At 38.0% G+C, this 17,129-nt stretch overlaps 1 protein-coding gene across 1 annotated transcript in view; it reads right to left on the bottom strand.

Moving 5' to 3' along the window:
- C9 (complement C9) overlaps positions 1-17,129 on the bottom strand; it is a 66,042-nt gene that overhangs the window by 1,896 nt on the left and 47,017 nt on the right. Inside the window, exons 7-10 of the mRNA XM_019983011.2 lie at positions 15,842-16,082; positions 14,523-14,648; positions 11,975-12,153; positions 2,891-3,119 (exon numbers count right to left, since the gene is read on the bottom strand). Of these exons, the coding sequence (XP_019838570.2) occupies positions 2,904-3,119; positions 11,975-12,153; positions 14,523-14,648; positions 15,842-16,082 (762 nt within the window). The 3' untranslated portion in view covers positions 2,891-2,903. The remainder of the gene's footprint in view (positions 1-2,890; positions 3,120-11,974; positions 12,154-14,522; positions 14,649-15,841; positions 16,083-17,129) is intronic.

The raw sequence follows: 17,129 nt of genomic DNA, 5'->3' as shown, positions 1-17,129 counted from the left end.
AATTTGAGAAAATGCTCATTGGTTATAGGATATAGTCTATATGCAGCTGAAAAAAAAATAACTGAAAAATTAGAAGACGGAGCTGAAGAAATTACAGAAAGCTGAAGAATATTCCACATATAGAGAAAGAGGTAGAAAACAGAGGTCCTGTGTATGAATTTTTTGCTACAAATGCTGCTTGGAATACAGAACATAGGATTGACACTTTAGATAGGTGAGAGACAGAATTAGTATATAGGGTAAATCAGTTATACTAAAATTTCTGAGAAATATTAACATGTATATTGTTAGCATATTCCTGAGTTTCTGTGTTTGCTAAGAAGGGCAAAAGACACTTGTAATATGACAATTTAAAATTTTCTTTGTAAATACAAAAAAAAATTTCTGTCAGTTCAGTCGTGTCCGACTCTTTGTGACTCCATGGACTGCAGCACGCCAGCCTCCCTGTCCATCACCAACTCTCGGAGCTTACTCAAACTCATGTCTATTGAGTCAGTGATGCCATCCAACTATCTTATCCTCTTTCATCCCCTTCTCCTCCCACTTTCAATCTTTCCCATCATCAGGATCTTTTCAAATGAGTCAGTTCTTTGCATCAGGTGGCCAAAAGTATTGGAGTTTCAACTTCAGCATCAGTCCTTCCAATGAATATTCAGGACTGATTTCCTTTAGGATGGACTGGTGGGTTCTCCCTGTAGTCCAAGGGATTCTCAAGAGTCTTCTCCAACACCACAGTTCAAAAGCATCAATTCTTTGGTGCTCAGATTTCTTTATAGTCCAACTCTCGCATCCATACATGACTACTGGAAAAACCGTAGCTTTGACTAGATGGACCTTGGTTGAAAGTAAGGTTGAATGATAAACTTGAGGCCGTGAAATCTTTGAGGAAACTGAATAATTGTTTCAGACATTTTGTTGTAGGAAACTGCTTGTTCAATAAAAAAGTAAGTTATGATTTTCAAAAGAAATTAATCCAACTAGCTAATCTTGTGATAATTAACAGTTGAGCTAAATCTTACTTATCTATTAGGATTCTAATTAATTCTACTAGAATGAAAGACCTAGTAAATCCTCAGTTTTAGAAAGATGGCTAAAGTCGTTCCTCCTTGAAGAAAGCAAAATATTGAAATATAATTTCAGATGATTAGCTGTAAAAAGTGAAGAATCTCAGTTTTCTTCATCTGGAGCCCTCCAGACTTCTCTTTCCATGGGATTCTCCAGGCAAGAATACTGGAGTGGTTGACATTTCCTTCTCCAGGGGAATCTTCCCAACCCAGGGATCGAACCTGAGTCTCCTGCATTGCAGGCCAACTCTACCATCTGAGCCACCAGGGAGGATAGGAAAGTTAAAATTGAAAAATTAAAATTCAGTGAACACCATGTATATAAATTAAAAAACCATCCCAAACAACATTGGATATTTTCCCATTGGCACAGATGTATTTGGGAAAAGTGAAAAATATGGACCAGAAGGAAATACTCCTAACTTAATGAAAGTGACTGTAAGGGGAGGAGGGTAAAAGAAGGCGAGGAATAGGTGAGGGAGATTAAGGAGTACAAAGCATGAGTCAGGGGTGCAGAATGTACAGTGTAAGGGATGCAGTCAATAACTATTTAATCTTTGTATGGTGACTGATGATAACTAGACGTATCATGGTGATTCTTTTGAAACTTATAGAAATATCGAATAACTATGTTGTGTAACAAGAACCAACATAGCGTTATAGGTTGATTATACTTCAAAACCATTGGAGGAGGAAATGGCAACCCACTCCAGTGTTCTTGCCTAGAGAATCCCAGGGACGGCGGGGCCTTGTGGGCTGCTCTCTATGGGGTTGCACAGAGTTGGACACAACTGAAGCGACTTAGCAGCAGCAGCACACTTCTAAACCAACCAAATAAACAAACAAACACATAGGGAAAGAGATCACATTTGTGGTGACCAGAAGATGGGGATAAGAAGAGGGGAAATTGAATGAAGATGGTCAAAAAGGTAAAAATTTCCGATTAGAAGATAAATAACTACTTTGGGTTTCCATTTCCTTCTCCAGGGGATCTTCCTGACCCATGGATCGAATCCAGGTCTCCTGCATTGCAGGCAGCTTCTTTACCTTTTGAGCTACAGGGAGGACCTCGGGATATAAGGTACAACATGGTAAATATAATTAATACTGCTACACATTATATGCAAGATGTTAATGGAGAAAGTCCTGAGTTCTCATCATAAGGAAAACATATTTTTTTTTCTAATTCTTTAATCTTGTATTAATAGATGAGATGATGGGTGTTCACCTAACTTACTGTGATAATCTGGTAAGTGAAATGTAAGTCAAAAAATTATGCTATACTCAAATTCATACAGTGCTGTACATCAATTCTATATCAGTAAAACGGGAAGAAGAAGACAGTAACTGTATCTGAGTTGTGTGGGAGACAAGAATCAACTTGGGCTTTTTGCAGGGAGATGATGTGGTACAAAGTACTCTATTGTATCTGTGATTATTTTTCTTATAAAGGGGTTCTGAAGTATTTATTGTATATATATATTTACATATACACACACATATATTCACATGGTGAGTTTTTGGATGTTTGTTAGACTTCTGTAAACTTTTCCCTTTATGTAAAATTTTTATAACTAAAAAAGTAACGCGATCATTACAATTTATTGTCTATAGCTCTATTTAGAGGAAGAGGTAGAGGTTAACTGTGTGCTAAATGACACATAAAGGCTGATTTGTCCATTTCCACTATTCATTCCATTTTTATCCTTTGTTTATATGGCTAATCTAGAAGCTTAGTGCAAATTAACTGAAGAACTAGCTTTCAAATTAAATAGTTCCCAAATGCATATTTTTGTCCTTAATGATGTTTAAGAGGTTGTTCTCACCTTTATAAATTTTCTATTTTTTTATTTCACAGGCAACTCCCTTGAACTCTTTTGGGCAGGAACACACACATTCTCCGTCCAGCAGAACCACAGTCCCTCCATTTTGGCACGGTTGGCATTTTCTTACACTGAATTCATTGATGTAGTCTTCAATGGCTCTTTCCAAATTTTGTTTCTTGAGGTGTGCATCTTTCATTTTCACTGGAATCAGATCATATATCGGAACTAGCTGCAAGAGAGAAAAACGTTTAATTTTAGGTCTTTTCCTACTGACTAATATTTTAGTTTATGTAATATTTTTGACTAAATTATTTATTCTTTGATTCATTAATTCAACAAAGGCTTATTGAATGATTACTATTGTCAGCTATAATGTTAGCTTTTAAGACCTGGTGGCTCAGATGGTAAAGAGCCTGCCTGCAATTCGGGAAACCTGGGTTCAATCCCTGGTTGGGTAGATCCCCTGGAGAAGTAAATGGCAACCCACTCCAGTATTCTTGCCTGGAAAATCCCATGGATGGAGGAGCATGACAGGCAATGGTCGATGGGGTCGCAAAGAGTTGGACACAACTGAGTGACTGACAACAACATGATGTTAGTTTTTAAGCCTATACTAGTGATCAAAAGTAGCCATGATCTCTGTAACCATGGAGATCCCATTATAGAGATAAAGTGTGTTAGTCACTCAGTCATGTCCGACTCTGTGTGACCCCCATGGACTGTAGCCTGCCAGGCTCCTCTGTCCAGGCAAGAATACTGGAGTGGGTTGCCATTTTCTTCTCTGGGGGGGTCTTCCCGACCCATGGATCAAACCTGGGTCTTCTGCATTGCAGGTGGATTCTTTACTGTCTGAGCCACCAGGGAAGCCCATTACTGAGGAAAGGAGACTGATACTGCAGGATAATTTAGTGACGTATTTATTGTGAATCCTTTTTGCTGCTCTTTGTCTGTCTCCCCTTTCCAGAAGGTAGACAAGTGCTTTGGATCTCTTGTCTAAGAAGAGGTTTATGTGTGATGCCAAGTCCAGAATGTCTCTAAAAACAAATTTCTTATTACCTTTGAGGGAGAGCTTGCCTCCAGTCCAGGAAGGGGATAGAGTTAGCATATACTTCAAGTAGCAGGAACCATAACTAGATCTCTAACAGCTGTTTTGGCAAGTAGTGAAATCTTTGAAGGGCCCCTAGGGAAGGTGGCTATCAGGGACCAGGCTACAGATTTGTCAATGTCTCCAATGCACAATCTTGGCATGGAACGTTTGAAACCATTGATGTCAAGTAAACTTGTAAACTTGAACCATGAGGTCATCAGGGTGACCACAATGGACTAAATACTTATATATCCTATCCTTATTTACCAAAGCGAAACATCTGGACAAACAAGAACCACCCTGAACCCATCCAGCAAATGAATGACGGATGAATTTTCCAGCAGCATGGAAGGGTGGAAATGTCAAATTTAATTATACTTAAATAAATGAAGCAAAGTGATTTATTTTGTACCCTTAAATTCCTGAAGTAAGATACACAGTTGCCACAATTGAATCAGGGAAGTTTGGAAAAGCTTTCCTGAGAAAATGACTATGAAGTTGAGATTTGAGGGTGTAAAGACAAAAAGACTAGTAATATAGTGCAGAATTAAAAAAAAATTCTTACAGTACTGTTACATATATAACACATATCGAATATATAGAGTTATGTTTTATAAATCTTTATAAACCATATATAGGCTTCCCAGGTGGCACTAGAGGTAAAGAACCCACCTGCCAATGCAGGAGACATGAGACTTGGGTTCAATCCCTGGATTTGGAAGATTCCCTGGAGGAGGGCATGGCAACCCACTCCAGTAATCTTGCCTGGAGAATCCCATGGACTGAGGAGCCTGTCAGGCTACAGTCCATAGGGTTGCAAATGAGACCCTTTGGTGGCTTAGTACTTTGAAATGAGATAGCAAAATTTAGAAGAAATTAGAATCTAAAGACTCAAGAAAGATGAGATTAAAAAATATATCACAAATTCCTGCAGAAGAGTAATGATAGATTAAATAATGTTAACCAATCCTTTTTCTGAGGACAATGAGAAAAGCTGAACAAGTAAATAAAAGTGAAGTTTAAAAATCCACTTGAAGACCCCAGAGAACTAACAAGATAACAAAAAATGACTAAGCTAAGACCAGGGAGGTGGTGGAAATTCAGTGAGGTGAGATCAGTACTTTTGGGTTAACAGTCCCCTTGATACATTTCCTAAATCAGGAAGAGGAGCTAAGAGGTAAGGCAGTATGTTACTGGGCTGGGAAAAAGATTGGAATTCAGAAACAACAAAAGTAAACAAATTGTGTTTTCGGTTGAGACTCAAGGACTAGAGCCCCAGAAGTAAGCGGGAATTGGAACTGAGGAAGCCCTGGCAAAGACTGCAGCCAGTTTAAACATAATCCTGGGTCAGTACCCCAGAAGCTTTTTAAATATAAATATGTATTTTCTTTGGAAGAAAATAAAATCACCTCAAGCCTCAAGCTACTCTGACAGAATCCCTGGTAATGTGGGAGATATGAGTTGGATATCTGGTCAGGGAACTAAGATTCCACACGCCATGGGGCTTTTGTGCCTCAGTTACAGAGAAGCCCGCATGCCACAATGAAAGTTCCTGCATGCTGCAACTGAGACTTGACACAGCCCAAAATAAGTAAATAAAAAATAAAATAAAAAACTAGAAAAGGGGCTTCCCTGGTGGTCTGAGCTTCTACTGCAGGAAATGCAGGTTTGATCCCTGATTGGGGAACAAAGATCCCCACATGCCACATGGCACAGCCAATAAAAACAAACAAACTAACAAAAAAGAATGCCACTGGAGGGTGAGAGTCCTGCAGTGAAAGAAGACGTCTGTAACACTGTTAGAATAGGCTCATATCCTGAACACATCAAGAACTCCTACAAAGTCCCCACAACTGTCCCTCAGTAGAGTCTTCTATGAATTAGCACATAGGATTCAGATTCCAACTCTGACATATTCAATTGGAAGAAAGAAACCTCTTAACAGTGTTGCCACATTAGCACAAACAGCATAAGTATGTGGTGGCGTTATTTTGATTTTCAAGAAAAGAAATCCATCTTGTTTTTACCCTTCAAAGGAAAGTCAAGGCCAGATAACTGAAGATACAGGATTAGAGGGGCACATCCAAAATACAGTTTGGATGAAATTCATAAACAGTGTTCAAAGAGATAAAAAGGAAGGACATGCAATGGTAAATAGTTTTAGAGGAACCCCTGGAGTCAAGAATCCCAAAAGAAGACAAAGAACAGTGAAAATGCACTTCTTGAAGTTTGCTTTAAGAGCCACACTTTTTCCCCCTTGATGAACTTTGGCCTTCTGTTAAGTAAAAAAACAGTTTTCATTGTTCTCTCATACTGGCTAACTGTTCTCTTTCTACCATTTTCAGTAGAAGTTTCTTTCTCCCAAGTAAAGATGTCATAGTGAAAATCTGAATCCTACTGCTAATTCATAGAATTTATGAATTTTCAGTAGATGTAATCTATCATGTGACATGCTAAAATACAATGAATTCACAACACAGTTTGATATTAACTACACTTAAGTTTCTTGATGTCCACTTAATGCAACTATATGAACCAAATGTAGTGTGTTGAAAAAGTGTTTTGTTTTAAACTGCTATACAAGGGAGTTAGGGATGACGTCACTATAACTGTAATGACTATAGTGTAGAACGCTGGTACCACAGCTCTTTAAAATTCTTCTGATGTTTTTTTAACATCTGGTGCATCGTTCTAAGAGTTGCATGATAAACAAAAATGGTAGATCAATTAATTCATTCTTACTTAAAGTTGCTCCAGAAAGAGCTTAATAGAACTTGATATGTGGGTGGATAAGAGCTGCTGAGGGAAATGAGGGAAAGGAGAATTGAGAATGCATGGCGAAGGCAAGATGAAGGCAAAAGCAACAAAAAATGCACAAAAGTCATGCAGGAGGACCCATCAGTGCATGAAGTGAGTCATAAATTCTAGCAAGTTGAATAAGACAACTGAATTTTAAATTACATGCATGCAAGAAAAGCTCACTTGATTCTCAAGAGAAACAAAATGATCCTTGACACTGAGAATGAAGAGTAATATCTCCCATGATTTCTCATAAAGAGGATGTTGTATTATCTAATATCCTTTCAGTAAATAAAGCAAGCATAAATTCGTTTTTATAATGCAAAAATAAAACTCTGCAGGAAGTCAATATGCTATATGCTACCTATACTGATTCATCTCTACTACTACTGCTCTAGAGGAAATCATAAACTTTATGTCTCTCAGGCAATCCTTACTAAATGTAATTTCACTCAGCTGACATTTTAATAACTAGTTTGTGGCAATAAGCTAAAGAAACCAAAATTCAGGTATTCTATTGAGGCAAAATGTAGGGCCATTTATGTTAACATTCAGGCAAGCGGGAAATGGGAATAGTATATTTTCATGAAAGCTGAAGACTATGACAAAACCAGTACTGGAAGGGTGACCTAGCTTATCTCCTCCTCAGAGAAGGGCTGAAGGACAATTCTTGGGCTGGGCCAAGACACTCCTCAAGAAGTGATCTGGGGTCTGCTGAAGCACACACAAACAAAAGGGTAATCAAAGTCACAGTATTATACCCAATATAGCATGGTCATAGTTACTTTAGTGTGGAAAATAAATATAAATAAAACCAAGTGCTTTGCTTAGAAAATCTCAGCAATATATTTAAGCAGCTTTTAATTTAGACTGATGTAACTTTCTCATGTTTTCTCCAAGAGAAACTATTTGCAACATAAATACCTAGATAATTGATGTAGATTGCTACAGTGAATTAAATATAAACCAGTTTAATATGGGTAGGGAGGGGTTTTTCCATTTTTTTCATAATTGACTAGAAAGGCCAATTGTTTTATTATGGTCATCCCAGTAGTTGGACATGTCATAATACACAGACAATAGAATGCTTCAATTACCAAAGAATAAATCCATGACTATAGATTGTTCAATTATCTCATGGAAATGCCAGTTAACCAAAGGACCTTACATTTATAAGAGCAAAATAACTTGGAATCTATTTCAAGATTAAATTAAGCTTTATCTCAAGTCTCTTTAGAGGTTTAAAAGCCATATAGAGTCAAAGAGTTCATATTATTTTACTATTTTCTGAATTTCTTCTATAATAAGATGAATTTAAGAAATGTTTCATGGTGGACTCACTATGGTTGACTTTTTCTCAGGGAGAACATTAATATGAAAAATCCAAGCTTCCAATTCTTGAAGAAAGAAACATACAGATATTTTAGATACAATGACTGAGTGAAAGTGAAAGTCACTCAGTCATGTCTGACTCTTTGCGACCCCATGAACTATACAGTCCATGGAATATTCCAGGCCAGAATACCAGAGTGGGTAGCTTTTCTCTTCTCCAGGGGATCTTCCCAACCCAGGGATCGAATCCAGGTCTCCCACATTGCAGGTGGATTCTTTACCAACTGAGCCATCAGGAAGATGAAATGCCTACTAGTCTAAAAATATGGGAGTCAATAGTTGTCCTTAAAAATAGAATAAACTGTATTTTGCATCCAGCCAGTAGTACTGAGCTGACAGAGCTGATGAAGGTCTTTGAATAATTCTAGTAAATTCAGTAGTAAGTCTTCAGCAGGTACTTTATTGACTTGAGATTTAAAAAAAGCAGCAGCTCTAGGACATTCTGGAGTGTGATGTCAAGTAGGCCTTAGGAAGCATTACTACGAACAAAGCCATTGGAGATGATGGAATTCCAGCTGAACTATTTAAAATCCCAAAGATGATGCTGTTAAAGTGCTGCACTCAATATGTCAGCAAAATTGGAAAACACAGCAGTGGCCACAGGAGTAGAAAAGGTCAGTTTTCATTTCAAACCCAAAGAAGGGTAGTACAAAAAAATGTTCAAACTACTGTGCAATTGCTCTCATCTCACATGCTAGCAAGGCTATGCTCAAAATCCTTCAAGCCAGGCTTCAGTAGTACATGGAGTGAGAACTTCCAGATGTGCAAGTTGGATTTCAAAGAGGCAGAGGAACCAGAGATCAAATTGCTAACACTTGTTTGATCATGTAGAAAGCAAGGGAGTTCCAGAAAAACATCTCCTTCTGCTTCTTTGACTATGTAAAGCCTTTGTGTGGATCACAACAAACTGGAAAATTCTTAAAGAACTGGCAGTACCAGACCACCTAACCTGTCTCCTGAGAAACCCGTATGCCTGTCAAGAAGCAATAGTTAGAAGTGGACATGGAACAATGGACTGGTTCAATATTGTAAAGGAGTATGACAAGATTGTATAGTGTCACCCTGCTTATTTAACTTATATGCAGAGTACATGTTGTAAAATACCAGACTGGATGACTCACAAGCTGGAATCAAGACTGCCAGAGGGAATATTAGCAACCTCAGATATACAGATGATACCACTCTAATGGCAGAATGTGAAGAGGAATTAAAAGAGTCTCTTGATGAGAGTGAAAAAGGAGAGTAAAAAAGCTGGCTTGAAACTCAATATGAAAAAAACTAAGATTATGGCATCTGGTCCTGTCACTTAATGGCAAGTAGAAGGGAGAAAAGTGGAAGCAGTGACAGATTTTCTTTTCTCGGGCTCCAAAATCACTGCAGATGGTGACTGCAGCCATGAAATTAAAAGACACTTGCTCTTTGGAAGGAAAGCTATGACAAACCTAGACAGCATATTAAAAAGCAGAGACATCACTTTACCAAAAAATGTCCATAGAGTCAAAGCTATGGTTTTTCCAGCAGTCATGTATGGATATGAGAGCTGGACCATAAAGAAGGCTGAGTGTTGAAAAATTGATGCTTTTGAACTGTGGTGCTGGACAAGACTCTTGAAACTCCCTTGGAGAGCAAGGGAATCAAACCAGTCAATCCTGAAGGAAATCAGTCCTGAATATTCACTGGAAGGACTGATGTTGTAACTCTAATACTTTGGACATCTAATGTGATCAGCCAACTCATTGGGAAAGATCCTGATGCTAGAAAAGATTGAAAGTAGAAGGAGAAGCGAGTGGTAGAAGATGAGATGGTTGGATAGCATCACTGACTCAATGGACATGAAACTGAGCAAATTCCGGGAGATAATGGAGGACAGGGGAGCGTGGTATGCTGCAGTCCATGGGGTTGCAAAGAATTGGACATGACTTAGTGACTGAACAACAACAGTAACAGAATATGATAAATTATTATTAAGACCTCCTCAGAGAACAATCTTGGATCCATACAAGAACAGTTGAACTTTTTTTGTAGAGATGAGAAGACAAGTCACTTTAGATGTCCATCTGAATGTAAGGGCTTCACAGGTAGCACAGTGGGAAAGACTTGATCTGCCAATGTAGGAGACACAAGAGACAGGTTTGATCCCTGGGTTGGGAAGATCCCCTGGAGGAGGAAATGGCAACTTGTTGCAGTATTCTTGCCTGGATAATTCCATGGACAGTGGAGTCTGGTGGACTACAGTCCATAGGGTCACAGAGTCAGACATGACTGAGCACGAATGAATGCATGAACTGAATGTAAACTTCTACTTAAATCAATTCTTTTGTTTGTTTGGCCACTCGGCTTGTGGGATCTTAGTTCCCACACCAGAGATCAGATGTAGACCCTTGGCAGTGAGAGTACAGCGTTCTAACCTACTAGACCACCAGGGAATTCTCAACCAATTATTTTCCTGTTTAAGATCTTCTGACAGATTTATTTCACTGAGTTCAAGATAATGAGTATAAATATTATTTAAATATGACAAAATAAGAGTGAACTCTTCTGATTTTAATTTTGGTTAGCTTTTTTCTTCTCTTTATCCTAGCTTTTGAACAAAATATTTGAAGTCTTTCATGGATGTGTTTGCACATTTACAACTGGCTAGATTTTCATAGATTTCCATCATAATTTTGCAGTTTCTGAGTTTCTCAATCACATAAATGAGGTAGCTTTGGTGGTTTAACTCCCTTTAAAGACAGTAATGAAGAATGAAGAAACCCAATTCTCCAATAACTAGTCCTATCAAAAATGTCAACATGTTTATAGCTCGAGTTAATAAAATGGAAGTATGGGTCAATCAAAGATAAATTTGACCCGAGGGAAGACAATTGTGAAACTGACAGGGAAAAAGCGCTCAGACAGTAAAGAATCCGCCTTCAAAGCAGGAGACCTGGGTTTGATTCCTGGGTTGGGAAGATTCCCTGGAGAAGGGAATGGCTAGCCACACAAGTATTCTTACCTGGAGAATTCCATGGACAGAGAAGACTAGTGGGTTACAGTCCATGGGGCTGCAAAGAGTCAGGACTGAGCAACTACAACTTTTACTTTTCACTTTCATAGAAGAAAGTAGGAAAAATACTTTCTAACAATATCAGGAAGAAAATAAGCAGTAAAGGAAAACATATACCTTTTTAGTTAGTTTGGGGAGAGAATGATGAGGCTAAATAACATTGACAGTTATATTTTTTATTAATAGTTATAATGCCATTTTTTCCCCCTTAGGAATATGCACCAGACTGTAAAGTCCCAAAAGGTTTATAAACTGAAGACTATTATGATCAAGAAACAAAAAGGAAAGGATTTCCTAACCATGAGAATTTCTCATCCTTGGTCTTACTTTCTGAGGACTTATGAACTTTTTTTTCACACAGGCCCTTGATAAATATGATTCTCCTATGTTGAAAAGGGTGGTATGATGTCACTTCAAGGCAAGGAACAACCAGCTCAGTTGGAAGGGAACTGACAATTTCTGGGCAACTATTTTGTACCAATCTGTGCTATAGTCTCTATATAAGCAATCATACTAAGTCTTAAAGTACACATGAAGCCCTGTAGAACTCAGCATTGCAGAAGTCAGAAAATATGACACATCTAGTGAGGAACAGAGACTGTGAGGGTCTGATGCCCATTCCCCACCTTTCTTCTATGCCATGCTGCTTTCAGGGATGGGGTGTGAGTGAGTGACTTTGATATTCACATGCCTTTCAGATGAAGTTACATTTAGTCAGAAAAATGACAAAATCTTCTATTTGAAAATAAGTATTTCTTACTTTTTGGCTTATGAGCACCGGAGCATGATTTAAGGAAGCGGCCCAATTTACAAAGTCAGTCACATTGATCATTCTGGCTCCTCTGAGAAGTTTCTCTTTCAGTTCAGTTGCGTATTTTCTGGTTCCTCCTCTTATGAAGGTAATAACATCATCGAAGAGGTCAGCCTCTGGGTTCGTTTCTGAGAAGAGAAAGAAGACATAAGTAAAGTGTGTATAGTTGTGTGATATTTGATAAATATTTATTGAACCCTTTCACAAGGTATAGTTCTAGTACATTTATTGAATTTTACTTATAGATATTACTTAGGTAATTTTTTCACCCCAAATCTCCAAGGGTAATTTTTACACTTGATTTTAGCCAAAAGGCCAAGAAGAGATCCAAGGATAATTTTTATTAGTAGACAATTATAGATTTCAATCTTTTAAAAGAAAATATAAATGGAATGATATTTAAGATACATTAAGAATTTAAATGAACATGAACTTGGGCAAACTCCAGGAGACGGTGAGGGACAGGGAAGCCTGCTGTGCTGTAGTCCACGGAGTCACAAAGAGTTGGACGTGACTAGATGAACACACGCAACACAATAATTTAAAGTTCATCACCTAAGCATGGGCACACATGGGGACATGACTTTTCTATTAAAGAAAATAAATTTATTCATTTCTGGCTGCCCTGGGTCTTCGTTGCTGTATGGGCGTTCCCTAGTTGTGATGAGCAGAGGCTAATGTCCAGTTGCAACTGCATCTGATTGCAGTGGCTTCTCTTGTTGTGGAGCATGGGCTCTAGAGCACATGGGCTTCAGGAGTTGTGGTACATAGGTTTAGTCGCCCCACAGCATGTGAAGTCTTCCCAGACCAGGAATCAAACCCATATCCCCTGCACTGGAGGTGGATTCTTAACTACTGGACCACCAGGGAAGTCCAACATGAACCTTGATTGCATGCATTTTTTGTTGAAGACTTACCTTCATAATTATATTTTATATTTTGTATACATTTGCATTGACTATTCTAATATTATAAAATATCAAAGAATATGAAAAAAGAATAAAATAAAAAGCACAGTTTTTTCCACCACATTTTTTTTTGCATATTTCTCCCTCAGTCTCTCCCAGACCAAACCACTTTAAAAAGATTTGGGTGAATCATTTAGAATTGTGAATTTTTTGAACTAAAAATCTAATTTCAAGATGATATTTTTATGCTTCCTTATTTTTATAGATAAGAAAACTGAACCTCAGAGGGGTGGAGTGACGAGCCCAAGACCACATAGTAAGCTTCAGGGTCAAATTTTGAAATTAGGACATTTGATGGCAAGGTCAGCTTTCTTTTCACTTCAGCAGTAGTTTCCATTCATGACCACATGTTCGTGACTGGTATGCTTTTAAAAATATTAGGTTTTCCTCTCCTCTACTTCTCCACTATCAGCTGACTCTTTAAAGGTGAATCGTAGGCATTTGTATTTCTGAGAATGCTCTCAAGTATTTCTGGTCAGAATGAAAAATTGAGAACTCAAGCACCACTCTTGATTATAAATCTGCCAATGATTAGCAACAGAAGTAATATTTATACCAAGCAATTTACATTTCTTTAAAAAGTTATGTACTGACTTAATGTTAAGGATGGAGTAGGGATTTTTCCGTTTTCACCCAGTTTTATTGAGATATAATTGACATACAACACTGTGTAAGTTTAAGGTGGACAACATAATGACTTGACATACATACATATATATATATTACAAAATGATTGTCACAAAGTTTAGTTAACACACATCACCTCATATGGTTACAAAAATGATTTTTTCCTTATGATGGGACCTTTTAGGATCTATTCTCTTAGCAACTTTTGAACATATCACACAGCAGTGTTAACTAGAGTCATCATGTTGTATATTACATCCACAGTATGTGTTTATCTTATAACTGGAAGTTTGTACTTTTTGACCATTTGGGTGAGGATGAATTAGGGATTTTGAGTCAGGTGGAAAATTAGGGTGTTAAGGAGATGGCTTTGGCCTTCTCCTCTCTTGATGGACACAGACAGCACCTCCTTTAGGCCATTCAGAAGCTTTGTTAAAATTAGGGGAAAATAAAGAAAACTTTCCTCAAGATATTTTTCTACTGTGGGTATTCTACCATTGTCATGGTAAATATACAAATCTACAGTGACCACCACCAGAGCTGTACACTTCAGGGCTCAGCCATTGAATATATGTCCCCAGGTTACTTGTGTTTATAGCCATTTGGGAAACACTATAAAGATAAAATAGTTTTGGGGAATTTCCTGGTAGTCCAGTGGTGAGGACTATATGCTTTTACCACCAAGGGCCCACGTTCGATCCCTGGCCAGAGAACTAAGATCCTACAAGCTGGTGTGGCTCAGCCAAAAAAAAAAAAAAAAGTAAAATAGCTTTAAACACTTTTATTTTTTTGCTTTGTTTTTACATAAAGAAGAGAGACAATAAAGAAGACTCATAGTGACAGGGCCGTTCTCATGGACATTTCTTCCTTCTTTTTACCCTGGTAAGTTAAGTCATACTTACCTGTTTGACCCATACCCTTCTTTGAGCAAAGTTTTGAATCAAAATTTCCCGTAACTTCAACTCCAACCTTCAGAGACAAATCCAGATCAAACCCGAGGCATCTCTGTACGTCCCTCAGTTCAATATCTGTTTAATATATTTAGTTGGAAATTATTCGATAATATCTGTCAATATCATCAATAAATCCCAATTTTGTTATTTTGTAAGAAACATACTGACTTAGATTCCTAGACATTATTACTGAACTCAAAAGGGAGACAATGTCTAACATGTACTGAATGATGATGTGCCCAGCATCATTCTAAGTATTTTGTGGAATTAACTAACTTAAACCTCACATTAACCTCTTGAGGTAAGCTTTATCCTTATCCTCATTTTACAGATGAGGGTACAGAATCATGAAACAGTTAAGGAACCTGTTTTGGGCAGATGATTTAAATACATGACACTTTATTCTGTACATATGGCAGACGTTGATGATCAATAAGAGTCTTTTCTATGATTTCAACTGTGGTCAGAAGCCTACTCAATATGGACCCAATTCAACTACCACTCTATGGTTAGAACTGTCATCATATGAGGTAAAACTAATTTTCCACTCTTGCTTTAGACTTATATGTTGTTACCACTGCTTTTTCCTTCCACTCTGGGAGAAACTTTATGACATTTCCTTTTCAATTCTCAAGAATACTTTGAAGATAATTGGCACACATATAATTGAACCAGTCTACAGATTAAGCAAGAGGTTATATAAATGATGTCTCTTGTACTTTCTTTCACCTTGTAAATAGTGCTGTGGACTGTGCTAAGTCGCTTCAGTCAGGTCCAACTCTTTGTGACCCAATGGACTGTAGCCCACCAGGCTCCTCTGTTCTTGGGATTCTCTAGACAAGAATACTGGAGTGGGTTGCCATGCCTTCCTTGGGTCTATTCCCAACCCAGGGATAGAACCTGCATCTCTTAGGTCTCCTGCATTGGCGGGTGGGTACTTTACCACTAGCCCCACCTGGGAAGCCCTTTGTAAATAGTGCTTCACTAAAAGCAGCATCACCAAATAACATTATATTGCAATACGAATTTGTGCATTTCTCAGTAGCCTTGATGAGTAGTACATGGCCAAGTTATCTTGTTTGAGGTGGAAGTCAACTTGCTGTTTGATAGGATTTTTGAGGCCAAAAGGCAGGGAATGAATTTTTGCAAAGAAGCAGGTTATAGAACTCTACCACTGTTTTTAGTGCTAACCACTGGAAGAGGTTAGTGCTAGAAATAGTGGTTGATTCAAACAACATTGGAAGCTAGAGCTCTATTTCTCAGTATACCTTTCTGCTCCATGGACTTCTTATCCAAAACATATATTAGTTCATAGAGTCCTCCAAGAGACCCAGAGCTACTGTAGTGGGTTCCATAGGTTTCCAAAAATGCAAAATATTCCCCCTTTTCGTAAGTAGTCGGCAGAGTATTTATAGAATCCAAGAAAGTTGTTTGCAGCATGACATCCCGACTTCTCATCACAAATCTTCCCAGGTGAACTTTCCCTTTTACATGCAGAAACATTTTTTCCTTTATTGCAGAGCAGAAGAAAAGAAACATGAATTTTATCACCCTTATTTCAAATTTAAAACTCACAAAAAATTTAGAAAACCCATTTGAATGAGAAACTTAAAATCCTATCAAAAGTGTTGATGAAGATGTACACAACTGGAACTCTCACACATTGCTGCTGGAAGGATAAAATGGTACAATCGCTTTGGAGAACTGTTTGGCAGTGTCTTAAAAAAGTCCACACTCCCATGGCCAGCAAATTCATTTCTACATAAAATCAGTAAGAGCAGTTCACACAAAGATCTGTAAGAGGCTTTTATAGCAACTTTGGGCAGAGTAGCTTAAAATGGAAAATGACAAATGTCCACTGACAGGAGAATTAATAGACAAATTGTAGTCTATTCACACAAAAGAATACTAGTTAGCAATAAAAGGGAATGAACTACTGATACAGGCAACAACACAAATAAATCTCAATAACATTTTCCTGAGTGAAATATACACCAAAGAGTTTATACGGTATGCGTGTGTGTGTATGGTTGTTTCAGTCATGTCCAGCTCTTTGCAACCCTATGGACTAAAGCCCGCCAGGCTCCTCTGTCCATGGGATTCTCCAGGCAAGAATACTGCAGTGGGTTGTCATACCCTCCTCCAGGGGATCTTCCCAACCAAGGGATTGAACCTGTCTCTTACGCTCCTGCGTTGGCAGGAGAGTTCTTTACCACCAATGACACCTGGGAAGCCCATATACTATATGTATGACTCTACTGTGTTTATATAAAGTTCTAGAACAGGTGAAACTGAGCTGTGGTCAGAGAAATCTGGTCTCCTAGGTGGTTGCCTCCTAGGCAGTAGGGGATTGATTCAAAGGGCATGAGGGAATTTTCTTGAGGTGACGGAAATATTTTGCATTTGTTTAAGGAGGTGGATATAACAATCAAAACTCATGGAACTATATGCTAAAATATTTTCATTTTATTTTATGTAAATTATACCTCACTAAGGTGACTTAAAATGTTAACAATGGAAGGATATGTAGGCATTATATATGAAGCCCAATCTTAT

Source organism: Bos indicus, chromosome 20 (assembly GCF_029378745.1).
Source record: "Bos indicus isolate NIAB-ARS_2022 breed Sahiwal x Tharparkar chromosome 20, NIAB-ARS_B.indTharparkar_mat_pri_1.0, whole genome shotgun sequence".
NCBI classification, from domain to species: domain Eukaryota; kingdom Metazoa; phylum Chordata; class Mammalia; order Artiodactyla; family Bovidae; genus Bos; species Bos indicus.
The sequence above is the reverse complement of the archived record's forward strand: the minus strand, read 5'-3'. Positions and strand labels throughout refer to the sequence as shown.